Below are 14,682 nucleotides of genomic sequence, written 5' to 3'. Positions count from 1 at the left end.
ATTCCTGTTTTCAGTGAGGACATTCCCACGTTCAAAAAGTGACGTCGAGGTCAGCTCAAGAGGTCGGACGATGCCTGTGCCAACACGGTCCTCTTCTCTAAAACCCCCCCCTAAAAGGTTTGTGTCCTCCATCTGCTTCACAGTTGTGTTTGTTAGTGAACAAAGGATCTGTCTGCAAACAATATCTTTTTCCGGGTAACATTCATCTAACCCTCACGTACCTCTGTTGTTCATTTCTTTAACAGCAAATCATCAAAAGTGTTTGATTTGCTGTTAGAAAGATGAACTACAGAGATAAAAATTACCTGACAGCATACATGTCTAAATATGTTGTTCTTAATTTATGAAAAATACGAGGCAGAGTTCAATATTAGAAGGAATATGTATAAGGTCGGTAACAATCTCGTTTAGTCCCTCTCTGATTGGCTGTCGATGAAGGAATCCCTGAGGAAATGATGCTCTCTGTTTCTTGTCACAGGGTCAATCCTGTTTCCTTGATTTAATTGCTGACTCAGCTCCTCTTTGAATTAGATTTTGTGTCAATTCATCATCAGAGGGAGAGAGGGAGAGAGAGAGAGAGAGAGAGAGAGAGAGAGAGAGAGAGAGAGAGAGAGAGCAGAAATGACAAGAGCAAACGTCACGTTTAAATTTTTTTTTTTTTTTAAAAAGCCCATGCCGGTTGCCATGGAGACTACTTAGGGCTAAAGACTGGCTCTTTCCCATTTCACACCCCACCTCTCCTCCCTGACACCACTCCACAGGAACGAGTGGGAGCCCCCGGATAAAAAGGTGGACACCAGGAAGTACCGCGCCGAGCCCAAGAGCATCTTTGAGTACGAGCCGGGGAAATCGTCGGTGCTGAAGCTGGAGAGGACGGTATGCTGCCTTTCGCCCGCCCACCTGCCTGCTTCCCTCTTTCCTTCTTAGTGAGTGCATGTTGTGTAAGCCGCTCCCCACCCTCCATCCATCCACCCCCCCCCCCACCCACCCACCACCTCTCTATTGCAGCTTCGCTAACAGCTTGGAAGGCGACGTATGTGAAGCCTGAATCGTCATGAGCACCACATTCCTGATGGGTGTTGCGTTGCGGTGACAGATGATCCGGCTTGCTCGCTCTTAGGGGGGGGGGGGGAGTATCGCTTACAAGGGGCGGCTATTGCCTTCCTCCGTTCGATGATAGATTATTGGACAGAAACAAATGGGTGGAACAGGATCCCGACACACACACACAAAACATGGCTCCTGTGTGTTTTCCTGAGAGGAAGTGAAGTGCTCTCCACTGTGCTGTCATCAGCGGCCCTATTGGTTTGAATCGATGACTGCTTCAGGGACACGCTGGGGAGGGAGGACGAGCGTGGTGACACACAGTCAGTACGCTGCAGCAGCTGCTAACATCCCCTGTGTCATAGCTGTCAATAGGGAGCACATACGTGTGATGGTCCTTGATATTTTCCTCTTACATAAAGGAGGATTTCACTCCAATATAAAATTAAAATTAAATTTAAACAAAAGTCAGATAGTAGCTGTCCCATTTCAGTCAATCAGGGGTTGTTGTTTTTTTGCACATAAAATCCACATAGAAAATTTATATACCAGCACATGCATGAGGAGGAGGATGAACATATATAGCTCTCTGATTGGTCGATGCCGCTTGGAAGTCACATGTGATCTTCTGAGAAAGGAACATGAAGGCATAGATTCGCCATCATTTTGTCAGATATTAATAGAGACGTGTCAAAAACGTCCCATCGTACTGTCAGACCTCAAGAGGGTGAGCAGATGGGTTGGTTGCTCCTGTCTGCCCACACACGCACACGTATGATTAAAGCTCTGTGGTGAGGCCACAGCGTCAGCGGAAGGGATCCGACTTGTAATCAGTGACGGCGGCTTAAGCTGTCAAATTTAGAGCTTAGCTAAATCTGAAGTCTCTTTAGGAAATAAATGATGTTTTTTTTAATTAAACAAATAAGGATAACCCTAAAACATCAAGTGAAAAAGGTTTGACAAGAGCAGGTGCTCAGCTAAAACATTATTTTTGTTTAGCACCTGCTACTGCTTCAGAAAACCTTTTTGACTCGATGTTTATTTTTTGTTTCTTTAACGGAAAATTGGAAATTCAAGTTTTACTCAGCCCGATGTTGGTAGAAAAGACCGAAAAGAGTTGTGTATAAATCAGTATATGAATGATAAATGATTAAAAATGATCATTTGTCACTGATTCCATCTGGAACACAGTGACAGTACACAGCTGGTAGGTCATAGTTTCAATAATATAACACCCCAGAACCGAAATGTAGGCAATCATCAGTCTAATGGATTAAACTAAACTAAACTTTGTTGATTGGATGCTGACTGTAGTTTCTTATTCATCTGGGCGGTGGCGTTTATCATTTTGTGGTCTGTCCAAGAAAACTACATTTGGAAAACATCAAACATGTCTTTTCAGATGGATTCTGAAATAAAGGAACACAATCTTTGATTTAAATGTCAGACTGGATCTACAAAGAGAACTGCTAGCGTTTTTCTGATCACATGCTGGATGGAAACAGTCTGTCTGAACCCTCTCCTCTTTTGTCTCTCTCCTCCTCTTGTTGCCGTGCCCCTAGACTCAGGATGTTTGTCCAGAAGATGTAGCTTTAGAGAATGAGCCTTGGTATAAATTCTTTTCAGAGATGGAGTTTGACAAAGCGGTAAGAGTATATATTCTACTTTAATGCATGTGATAACATCCATGTTCAAATAATGCCTAAACAACCATGTCTGTCCAAACGCACTACCCAGACCCATTCCCACTCCCACTCGCAGTATTGAACTGACGAACTGATCTCACGTATTAAAGGGTTTTATTTAATCATATTCTGTTGACTTCAAACATTCTCACTTTAAATCTATCAGCAATCCAGTCAACAGGAAATATTTTAAGCTCTTGATATAGCCTCCTTCACTTGTTCTCATCACCTCACACAACATGAAGCATTGTCTCTCCAGTGGGGTCCAAAATAGTTGATTTATTCTTGTCCTCTTTAAAGGTGCCTCTCAGCATCTGAACTGTATCTGTGAGGCTCGTGAACACAATCCACTCACACAACAGAACACTGTCCATCTGCTGAACTAGAGCGGGGAGCCATGAAAAAGACCTGTTATTACATTATTATTATTATTGTTATTATTATTATTATTATTATTGTTGTTGTTGTTGTTGTTGTTGTTGATATTATTATTATTATTATTACGTTATTATCACGTTTTTCGGGCAGCAAATGAGATAAAAGTGAGATCACAACCTTGACCTTGAAAAACTAGGTTAAGGTCAAATTTTCACTTTTATACCTTTTTAGGTACACATCTCTGACACCTGATGAGATATAATCACAAAACAAAAAACAACATTTTCATGAAACCAGAGACTCAAAAATGTGTAATTCAGGGTAAAATGTTGAATTCAGGGGTGTCGCAGGATGTTGCAGTCTGTGACTGCCTTGTTTGTGAACATGCATCTTGTTTGTCTGGGTGAGCCCACCTCAGACCCCCTGCAGCCAAAATTGTCGTCCAATGACTGTTTGTCCCAGGACGTACAGGAAGGGTCAAGTGTCAATGTGGAGCCCTGACACGTGTTATTAATATCATTTACAACATCCTGCCATTAAAAAGCGCTCACTTTGGTCCAGGTCCTCATTTGAAGTCGTAGAGGAAGAGGAAGCGTCTCTGCTGCTGTCTGCTTCCTCTCAGACTTGAGTGGGCGACAGAGTCGACGTGATTATTTTTGCTCCCCAGTAAAGCCAAGGCATGCACCTTCACCAAGCTGTGAAAAAACATTTTTAGAGTGCTGGATCCCAGAAATTGGTTTCTTCTTCCACGCTACAGAAACATGTGGTTGGGGTCGTTTTCGTGTGAACCCTACCAATTAGAATGCTTTTCATAACCTGCAGGCCTGGGCTGCCTGACTCATCTAGAACTCACATGGGGAGGCTGCAGTCCATGCAAGCATCAGGCTCCAAAATAATCCCAGGCCCTTTAAATAATGATGGTTGCCTGTCTGCTATCACCACAGTACACAAACGTGTGCAGGCGTGGTGAAGCACACAGTGTCACAGTAGATCCGTGCCTGCGGCCTTGGCACCACAAACCAATGTGGGCTTTGCTCTCTGCCATCCGGAGCCCCTCCCTGGGTCATGTGAAGTGCGACGCCGACGTGGAGACACATCCCAGCATCAGCCAGCATCAGCGTGTGGCTTTCCAGTTTGGTGTTTATGTGGTGGAGGTTTAGACTCGGAGGCGGTGGGACAGCCTGGATGTTGGCCAGATGAGCTGGGCTTGATGATCGGCTCCTGTTTAATGTCAATGTCACTTCTAAAACTACATCTGGTATGCGCAGAATTTGACCTTAAGGCCAAGCCAGACACACCGGCTCATTGGACTTTGATTGACATATCAGTCGTTACTCAGTAGTCTGGAAGACGTTGAGGGGTGAAGCCTTCATGTCTGTGCTCCAGTTCGCTCTCACTCTTATAAATCACATAAAGTGCTGTGGAAATCCACTTCAACTAATGAAGTGGGGGGAGACTTCCAGAATGTATTAATCTGATCCTCATCTTTACAGCCTCCTCCAGTGTTCTGGTGGTTTTCATACTGATAATTATCCAGCCTCTAAACATCAAGCTGACTTGAAGTAAAACATGAGATAATCGCACAAAAATGCCTTTTTTACTTCTTTTCTTCAGTGTGGATGACAATATATGTATTTACTGTGTTACTAATAAAAATAACCCCTATTTATTATTATTATTATTATTATTATTATTATTATTATTATTATTATTATTATTATTATATTTATTATTATTATTATTAGTAATATTATTAATATTATTATCATCATCCGTATTATTATTGTTATTATTATTATTATTAATGTTGTTATTGTTAATAATAATAATAATAATAATTTTATATTATTATTATCATTATCATTATTACCATCATTATTATTATTAATGCAATGTAGCTTCCAGAGGCATCTGAAAGCACATCGGGTGACGTTCCAGTTGAGCCCTGGCTCATCAATATATATACAGTCAAACTGGAATGGAATGCCACCCATAGCTCCGATCGGGAAAAACATTTTTGCCCCCTACAGCCGACAGAGTGTCTCCATCGGTCAAACATACTGTACGCTTGAGGGGGTGGGAGGGGGTGCTGCCACACTGTCTCAATGCTGATTTACACAGTGCCCCCCCTAACCACCTGACATAGTCTAAAGGAGGCAACACCATAAGCCTGCCAGGGCATTGTGTTGTCATATTTAACCTCTGTTATACACTTAACCTTTACCTTTAAGCATTTAGTGAAGATGAGGGACGCATGTGGCTTTAACTGTCCCTTCACTCTGGGGGGTTGGTTGGGGGGGTTGTTTGTTTTCATGAATCCATATCCACACAAATAAGGAGCTGGAAAGAATGAGATTCATGTTACCGTGACTTACTCATGATTGCTATTTTGAATATGAAAGCGGCGCTCAGGAGCCGCACTGGGGGGGGGGGGGGGACACCTGTTAGGAAACACACGCAGGAACTTCTGCAGAAACGTTGTCATCGGTGTTCCACTGACTCACCCAGGTCTTTTAGATCATGTCCAAATACATCTGCAGGCGTTTCACACCTCGCCGCGTTGCGTGTGCGACGGTTATGTGATGAAGAAATAAAACCAGTTCTAGCATCTTTCTCATTATTAACACTTGCTGCTCTTAACTGCTTTTTATTTCCTAAAATGAAACACTCACAGGGAATAAATGCAGTTCTGCCATCCCAACCATGTGACTGATATTTTTCCAAGTACTGTAATCCGATTCGTCTAAATTTCATCTAAATGAGCCTTTGATGCGTGTTTCCTGTCTGCCTACCACTGATTCTGTGCTGGTTTTACCCTGACTTGTCAAATGACACCATCCTTTCCCCTGATATTAAATTTAATATAAGACATAAGGTAATAAGGAAGGAAGAACTGCAGATTATTCAGTGACACTGGTGTTGACACCCCAACATTTGGCTTTATGAATAGATTTGGCTAAAGACCTGTCAGCCTGATGTTGTGCTCTTATAAAGATTGGCATTTATTCTGAAAGGTTATTAATGATCTTCCTGCCCTGGCAACTAAGAGGAGAGGCATGTTGTGGCGAACGAGCTGTTTGGGGAATGCTCCTTGTCTGGTCATCGGTGTGGGAAGAAGTGGATGTGGTATTAGCAGCAGGGCCAGGCTGGCTGGGGTAGGGATTGTGCAATAGTATTTTGCAAACAACACTTGCGCTCTTATTCATAGTGCCTGTGTGTCACGTCTGTTATTTCTGCCCGCCGTGACGTCTGGAAAGAGGAAAGCAGCAGAAACAGTGGGCTAAAATTAGGCGGCTCTAACCGTTCAAAAAAAATGCTGGAGGGTGCAAACACACCGAATTATCACCCATGTGTGTTTTGGAGATTTGACTCCGACTGCATTTACTCCTGTTGTCCTGTCAACATTTATTCACTCACAATAAATGTTGTTCTGCCTTTATTTATTCTTTCTGTTTGTCTAAATAACAACAAATTAAGTGTTTTTCTCTTATATTAATGCATTCTTTACTATGTGTGTGTCTATGTGTGTGTGTGTGTGTGTGTTTGAGTGCCCATGGGTGTGCACATGTGCGTGTGTGTGTGTGTGTGTGTGTGTGTGTGTGTGTGTGTGTAATTCGGCCTACCTTCCCCACCAGCTGGTAAATTGCCCCTCACCCCCCCACCCCCGGTCTGGTCCAGTGGTTATGCGAGTGACTCAATCCCAGACAAAAGAGAACGGCTTCACCGGGAGACAGCATCCCATTGGCTGAGGATGTGACAGCCCCCCCTCCCTCCCTCCCTCCCTCCCTCCCTCCCAGCATGGGCGCCCCCCTGACCGATGCACAACTAACCCGCCCACTCCCCCCACCCCCATACGCTCTCCTCACTGCCTTTGCCGCTTGTTTTCTTCAACTTGCATGCAGGGGCCAAAACACACGCTCGCTCACTGCTCCACGCTCGGACCCCCCAGTCCAGAGAGACTCAGGACCCCCGCACCCACCACCACCACCACCCCACCTCCCGGCTGCTCTGACAGAACCGAAACAGAACAAGAGAACCGCTTCCTGTGTTCCAGCTGGAGGAGAACCTTCATGTGGATCTATCAATGACTTCTTTGTTTGGTTTGTTGCAGAGTGCCCCCTCTTTTACCCCCCTGGAAACAGCCTCCGACCTGCAGCAGTAGTAAGTCTAATGCGTCTTTTTATTTGAATATGTGTGCTATAAACGTGGCTTCCTCCTTCCTGTAGGTCGATGATTATTTAAAAATTGTCATGAGGGTTCATGTCAGAGAGAGATTTTCTCCACCCGCCGACTGCAGGGGGGCTCCTGCTTCCTGAAGGGATCCAGAACAGTGTGTCCTCTGTATTTAACGGTGTTTCCAGTGGAGTTACAGACATATGGCCCCATATGTGGCCGTTTGTAACCTGGATGTCACTCACTTTGTGAGGGAAGTCACCCACAAGAAGCACAAGTTGAGAATCTCCTGAAGGGGAGTACGAGCAGAACCACTGAGTTATGAGAAAAGGATGCTCCCTGATAAAAACAGAGCCTCCCCAAGATCGTGAGCTTTTGTCTCTTTTTTTTTGTCTGATGAAATCCTCTCTATTTCTGTGTGTGTGTGTGTGTGTGTGTGTGTGTGTGTGTGTGTGTGTGTGTGTGTGTGTGTGTGTGTGTGTGTGTGTGTGTTCTCAAATGAAAGGAATTTAAGACTTTAGCTGCAGTCCAGGAAAAATAAATGTTCTTCCTCCACTTTCCATCTGCTACAGTCATTATGTCATCACGGTGAAATTCCAGCTTCATAATGCTTCATTTGTTGTTAATTTTTGAGCGGAGGAGGCTCTCAATGTTCTATTCAAACCAAACTCATAGAAATTAAACCCAGACCTTCATTAAAAAGACAAACTGTGTGTTGAAGCAGGAGTTTTCTTCTTCCAGGGTGTGTTTGAATTAGGTAATCTGACTGTAAAATGTAAACTCACACGTGCCAGGATATCAATATATGAGCGAATGAATGAAGAGTCATTACATACGTCTGTGCAGTCTCACAATGTGAACACAGTGATGGGGTAGATTACAACATAGGGCTCTGGGGGTTTCAAGGAAGTCCTCGTCATTCCAGGTATAGATAACCCCCGCTGTGTGTGCTGTCGCTGCTTCTCCTCGACTGAACAGTTCCTTCCTATATAATGTTTGTGTGAACTGTTTTAACCTTAAGTCACCACGACTGGAAGCGTTTCAGCAGTCAGCAGTGCACGTGTTTTTATTTTTTTCCAGCAGCTATGAAAGAGCTGCTTGTTGAGGTGGTGAACAAGGAGAGTAATGTGTCCGTGCACGTCTGTAAATTTGTTAAGATGGAAAACAAACTTAGATGAGAAGCAGGTTAGTTGGCTTTCTAATTTACTTAGGTGATAAAGCAGTCTTCTGTTTATTGACTATATTTATGCATAGGGAGGAGGCAGGGTGAGTAACCCCTGGGTGGTAAGTGAAGGAGAGTAAACCTGAGAGTAGTACAGGTGCGTGGCTGACGCACCATGTGGGAATGTTCAGGGAATATTTATAGAAACGTCTCCTGTTGGCCTGTTTGGAATGCCAAGATATGTGTGTTGGGCAGTGTCTTCTCTAAACATCAGCCACCAAACTCTACACCTTCTGATTCCTAAGTCGGCCACAAGTCCATGAAGACCCGATCTGCCCGCCTTTGTTTGTCATAAAAACACTTAAAACCACACCTGTGAATGAATCTCATGACCTTTAATTCGCCGTCGTGTGTTTCTCTCACCATTTTCTCAGTTCCTCGAGCAAATCCGGACCCAGCGAGGTGGAGAAGGACAGTGGATCACCCACGAGCGAGCCTGCGGCTCCAGAATGCGATCGACATGTTTACAAGAGTGTCCTGGAGGGCGGGGACATCCCTTTACAAGGTCTACGGGCCCTAAACAAGCGCCATGGCAGCTCCTCCTCTAAAGGTAGGATGCCAACCATTTCACATATGTGGCCGGTAAAAAAAAAAGGCAGATGTGTTCATGTTTATGGATGTGGAAGCCAGACGGCGCGGCCATTAAAGGCCTATCCTGCTGAGGCAGAACCAATGAGTTGCAGACGTTGATGACACTGACAGGGAGACACATGTTTCCGTTTACTTTTTCTGTTGGAATCCACATATTTTCTCTACTCTCGGACCTTTGAGCAGTCAATCACATGGTGTTTTTTGATTTAGGATTGACACCGTCCATGTTTTCATCAAATGCGTACCAGATATCTGCTTGTATCTGGAAGGAGTGAGGGGGTCTCACTAAGTTGGGTGGGCACTAACCTTGGGGATTTAACTCCCTCTTACTCAAGTTAAAAGCCGCCGATCTCCAGACGGTCTTAGGCCAAGACTCCAGAGTGTTAAAGCATCAGGGAACGGAAGGCCAGAGGGTGGGGGGGGGGTATATATGGAAGTGAGGGATATAAAGAGCAAGATAAACACAGCTCTTCATCTCACAAGCAGCCCCGGACACAGGGGTGGGATGAAGAGGAGGGTCAGGCAGGAGTTAGTCAGCTGTCAGTGTGTGGTCGGGGGTCGGGGGTCGGGGGGGGGGGCTGGAATGCTTCTGCTCAGAGTCACAGATAGCAAGACGGGTGAAGCTGTAGGATGATGTGACCCAGCACATCGCATGCGGGAACGCATTCCACGGGCGTCTTTTTGGAGAAACTGTTCATTCAGAATTAACATTCGGTGTTTTTAGTAAATGTAAGTTTTAAACAGGATTCAGTCACACGTGAAGGACTAAAAGCAAGATGTGATTTCTAGATAGAAGTATCAGCTTAGAAATGTGAAGTTATGTGGTGAATTAATTCAGAGCTCTGGTCAACTGACTTGCACGCTTATTTAGTGCCCCCCCCCCCCCCCCCCCGTCCACATAAATACCCACATACTAAATGTTAAACCCTTCATCGTGTGTTTTTGTGCTTCATCTGTCTTGTGCTCATGAAAAAATATTAATCCGTCTTCATATTTTATTTATTTTTTGTTTTAAAGCAGAGCTGTAACTTTTCTTCAGGATATGCAAAACTTTAAATCACATTAAGTTAAACTCTGATATTTTTACACTTCACCCTTAGTGAAGCCAGACAGCACCACAGGGGCCTAACGCCATTGGCTGAGACGAGCGGTTTTACATAACCAATGCCTGAGGTCTTTTCAGTGGCCAAATACTGCAGATGGAGTCAAGTTTGCTCCCTCAGCCTGTGCTTTTCTGGTAGATGTGAATGCGACAGATGGGTCACGCATGCTGCGGTCTCACAGCGTGTGAAAACGTTGTGTCATTTCCCAGTTCCATCTATAGTGCTATCGTGAGCATACCGGAGTCAGGAACTCACGCCAGCTTTAGTCGCCATCACATTTTATTTCGCAGTCTTAGCTCGTGATTTTAGTTGGGCTTCATCCTGTGGATTTGAACTTTTCTGATTCCAATTTGGCTTTTTTGGTTCTGGTTCTTGACGGTTCAGGAATTTGGTGTGGAGTGGAGTCATGGGGTCTTTACTGTCAAGAATGTAAATGTAAACAGGAAGCAGAGGATAAAAAAAAAACAGGCCACAGGCTAATTTCACAGGAGACAGTTTTTATTTTAAAAACGTTTAGATAAACGCTTCTGTGTGTAAAATGAATCATTCATTATGAATGGCTCATATATTTACTGTTGAATAATTAAATGCAAAAACAAACATAACCTCTCATTAATACTGGAGTAACTGTAGTGTCTGTTTCAGGGCTGAAGATGTTTCATCTCTCGGCTCTTCTTCTGTGAAATGCAACATCCCATAATAGTGTTTTTGATTCAACTTTTAATAGTGTTTTGTTAGTTGGTTGTGTGTAGTTTTCTTATGTATGTATCTATTTGACTTCATGTGTCGTACCGTTACTATAGGTCAGGATGGGGCGCTAAGATACACCTTTATGATTGCTTTCCTAACTGTTGGTGCTGCAGTATCTGAGAATAGATGCAACATTCTCACCACATAAGATATAAATGTTCTGTGGCACTCCTCAATTCTGTCCGCTGACAATCTTCCCTTTGTTGCTGAGGTCAAATTTATGGAATCACTGCCACTGGCTTAGCAACGCAAAACTGACTTCTAGTGTTAACTTTTTAAAATTATAGTCAGCACACACTGATTTGTACACCATGTAAGTAAATGTTTCGTCGTATTTGTTGTGCATCCTCCCTCGTATGAAATAATAAGGTTGGAACTGGAGTAACACTGCCAACCATGGGTTTTTACATAAGAGAATGAAGCCACACCTTTGGGCACCGTTTGAACCAGTTCCAGTTTGAAACCCCGTTCCATGCCCAACTCTCCCTAGCATACGTTTTTATTTTCCAGTGTGTGGAGTAACATGAGATTAGCGGTTATTTATAACAGAGATTGAATAGTTTTTCTTTTTGTTTACATTCATACTGGTACTGCAGTCAGTGTTGAAAATTCCTACATCTCTGAAACATCACATTTCATTGCATACGGTTGTTTTAAAATGTGTTCATTCACCTGTTACGTTGTTGTTCTCCACAGAGATACTGATAATGTGAGAATTTGTTTGACTGTAAATTTCCTCCTGTTCCATTTTGACAACACATTTGACTTCACTGCAGTCTGATTAGTTTAATTATCACCTATTACTTGATGCACAGTGAATCAAATCTGCTTCATCTTCTCATCTACTTTTGATAGAACTTGGTTTTTACTTTTAGAAATGTGCCTGACTCTGTTTTTAGTGTCTGTGAACCTGTGACCATTCAAATCTAATATATGCTGTTTATTCTGTTGTCCTGCATGCTTGCCAGTGGATTATAAAGGTGGGAATGGCTATATAATTTCATCCTGCTCCTCTGTAAATAGTCGATCGGTTCTTGCCAGTAATGCAATAGGTAACCAGTGTAAGAGTTTGAAGCCTCTATCTGCTGCCAAAGCCTGCATACCTCAAATCCTGCCCTCTAAGTTCAAACCCAAGCTGCTGCCGCCCAGTGGTTACAGCCAGGAGAGCAGGACTAAACCAGTCGGGCACCCAAAGGCCCACAGCTGTGAGGCTCTGTGCACAGGGCCATGTGACACGGACGCTGAAAGAGGACAACATTCAGACTCCATCTGCGGCAGCGAGTTCACAGACGGCCTCAGGAATGTTTCCCCCGCAAGTAGGAGGAGCGCCTCTGACTTTTCCAGCCTGTACCGGACCATGCACCACATCCAACGGCCCAGTTCGGCCGGCTGCAGCCCCAACGGCAGCGTCCGCAGTCTGGCCTTTCTATTTGAGAAGGTAAAGGTTGACGGGGTGGAAAGGTCAGAGGCAGAGGATGGGGGTAACATTCCACGGATTGCAGTGTCGTCACGGGTCAGCGAGTTTGAAATGATCATCCAGCGGTCCAGCTCGGCGCCCAGTCGCTCTTCCTCTCTGCCCACCCTGCACTCCAGCCACAGCCCCACCAAGGCCTACATGGCGTCTGCAGTGTCCGTGGAGTCCCTGCTGGTAGTCAGTGACCCCCACAGAATTCCCTACACCCCAGTGGTGGAGAGCAAGAGTTATGTGGAGGAGGACTTGTCTCCAGGCAGCTCATTGGTTGAGCAGGTTATTCCATCCCCAGAGGAAGGACACGAGTCCAGGACTGAGTCGTCCTCCAACACCGAGGCTGAGGTCGAGCAGATCTTCAACAAATGTTCCCCAGAACCAGAACAGGTGGACCCAAAGAGTCCCTCAGCGCTGCATTCAGATTGCCCTCCACCAGATACCCTCCTCCCCCACCACCACCACCGCCACCTCCTGCACCACCTTAACCATCAGCTCCTCCTCAAACCCAGCAAATGCAAAGGCTCCTGCCCAGCGTCCTACACCCGCTTCACCACCATCCTCAGACACGAGCGGCAGCAGGCCTCGGCCCGGCAGGAGCAGCCGTCCCCTTCGGGGAGGAAGACCACACTGCCGGGGAATCTCTTCCTCACCGGCCCGACTCCGTTTCGGTTACGTAAGAACCTCCAGTCTCAACAACCTCGGAGAACCCTGCTGGCCACTAAAGTGACAACGGGGGCCCGGCGGCCCTGCACTTCGGAACCCAAGCCTCTGATCCCACAGCGTCTGTCCTCCCTTGAGGTCCTGGAGAGGCTGAGTAATGGGGAGGGAAGCAGCACTGATCACCTGACTAATGGGCAGGGCTTAGACGCCAATGGGAACCTACTGCAGCCGCTGGCAGCTCACCACAGAGGTGGCTATACCCATCCCTTCACCAGTCTCACCCTCCTCCGTCCTCCCGTTGTCGTCGATCATTTATCTCACCCCTTTTCTTCACCTTGTCTCCCCTTTTTCTCCACAAAGCGATGCCACCGCCCTCCATCTCTAGTCTGTGTTGTGAACTTTACCATTTGCCCTTTGGTTCTGTTCCATTTTACTGTTAATAAGTTTGGTCCCCCCCAATGCATCAAAACACTTCAGAGACTGCTGTTCAGGCAGCTTTTGGTAACGTACAGAAACATTTCTTGATAGCATCACATATGAGTTGTGTAAAGGAGACGTCTGTGCGTCTCTTCTTTTACACACTCATGTTGAAAGATCTCGTCTTCACACAGAACTGAAATCCAAACAGTCTTCTGTAACATTTAAGAAATATATTTTAATATGACAGTGTACACTCTCAAATTTATGTCTCACTACATTTAGTCAAAGTCAGCTTATTGTCAAGTGTACCATATACAGAGGAAATTGCAGTCCTCTCTGACCCATGGTAAACAGGCAGTACAACAGGCAGTACAACACAGACAGAACAACATGGGCAGAACAACAGGAGTACAACTGGCAGTACAACACAGGCAGAACAACAGGAAGTACAACAGGAAGTACAACACAGGCAGTACAACACAGGCAGTACAACAGGCAGTACAGCACTATTTTGGGGACTATGAACACTTGCCATACTGCACTCTACAATATGAAAGTTTTTTTAGCCATGCAAGATGTTCCCACTTTGACCAGTATAGCTAACAGCCAGTAATTATGATGTCTGACGACAACCTGCTACGTGAAACACTGGTGGCTGTTTCCTCTCGTCCTCACTCTGACACAGAACCATTACGTCATGAAGATGCTCAGCTTTTATACACAACTTTACAATAGAACCATCAGGTCATGTTTATTATTTCGACCAAGGTACAGTTGGTGTTGCGTTTACTTTCCTGTGTTAGTTTTTTCATGAACACACATTGGATCATTCTGTTTTCATTCCTATATGCATGCAGGCACACATTCGGCTTTTGGATTTGCGTGCGCGTGTATGTTTGTGTGTGTGTGCGCGTGTGTTTAGTGCCTTAGAGATTCTGTATTCATTTAAAGCATGCACTGTTTTTATTGTTTTATTTTCCTATTCTATTCCTTTGGAATTAGATTTGACTGCAATATCACCATCTTGCATTTGAAAAGGTTTCTTCTTAGTTTGGGTATGCCTTGAGGTCGATAGTGAAATTGCTTCACAGTGATTCTTTATTTCTGTTTCAGACTCGTCCCCAGCTCATGGGGAGAGCCAGGACGAAGTGTTGCGGAGGCGTCATGGGGACAAAGAGGTGAGTTTTA

At 44.8% G+C, this 14,682-nt stretch overlaps 1 protein-coding gene across 6 annotated transcripts in view; it reads left to right on the top strand.

The window, feature by feature from the left end:
- Window positions 1-14,682, top strand: part of LOC137603357 (sorbin and SH3 domain-containing protein 1) — a 43,882-nt gene that overhangs the window by 17,396 nt on the left and 11,804 nt on the right. For 4 of the 6 annotated variants that reach the window (XM_068326723.1, XM_068326720.1, XM_068326721.1 and 1 more), the window contains exons 11-16: window positions 15-117; window positions 762-876; window positions 2,607-2,690; window positions 7,219-7,268; window positions 8,877-9,052; window positions 14,608-14,672. In XM_068326723.1, the coding sequence (XP_068182824.1) occupies window positions 15-117; window positions 762-876; window positions 2,607-2,690; window positions 7,219-7,268; window positions 8,877-9,052; window positions 14,608-14,672 (593 nt within the window). Of the gene's footprint in view, window positions 1-14; window positions 118-761; window positions 877-2,606; window positions 2,691-7,218; window positions 7,269-8,876; window positions 9,053-11,914; window positions 13,325-14,607; window positions 14,673-14,682 lie in introns of all 6 variants that reach the window. The other 2 variants (XM_068326725.1, XM_068326722.1) reach the window with 2 other exon arrangements.

Source organism: Antennarius striatus, chromosome 11, assembly GCF_040054535.1.
Source record: "Antennarius striatus isolate MH-2024 chromosome 11, ASM4005453v1, whole genome shotgun sequence".
Classification (NCBI taxonomy): domain Eukaryota; kingdom Metazoa; phylum Chordata; class Actinopteri; order Lophiiformes; family Antennariidae; genus Antennarius; species Antennarius striatus.
The sequence above is the reverse complement of the archived record's forward strand: the minus strand, read 5'-3'. Positions and strand labels throughout refer to the sequence as shown.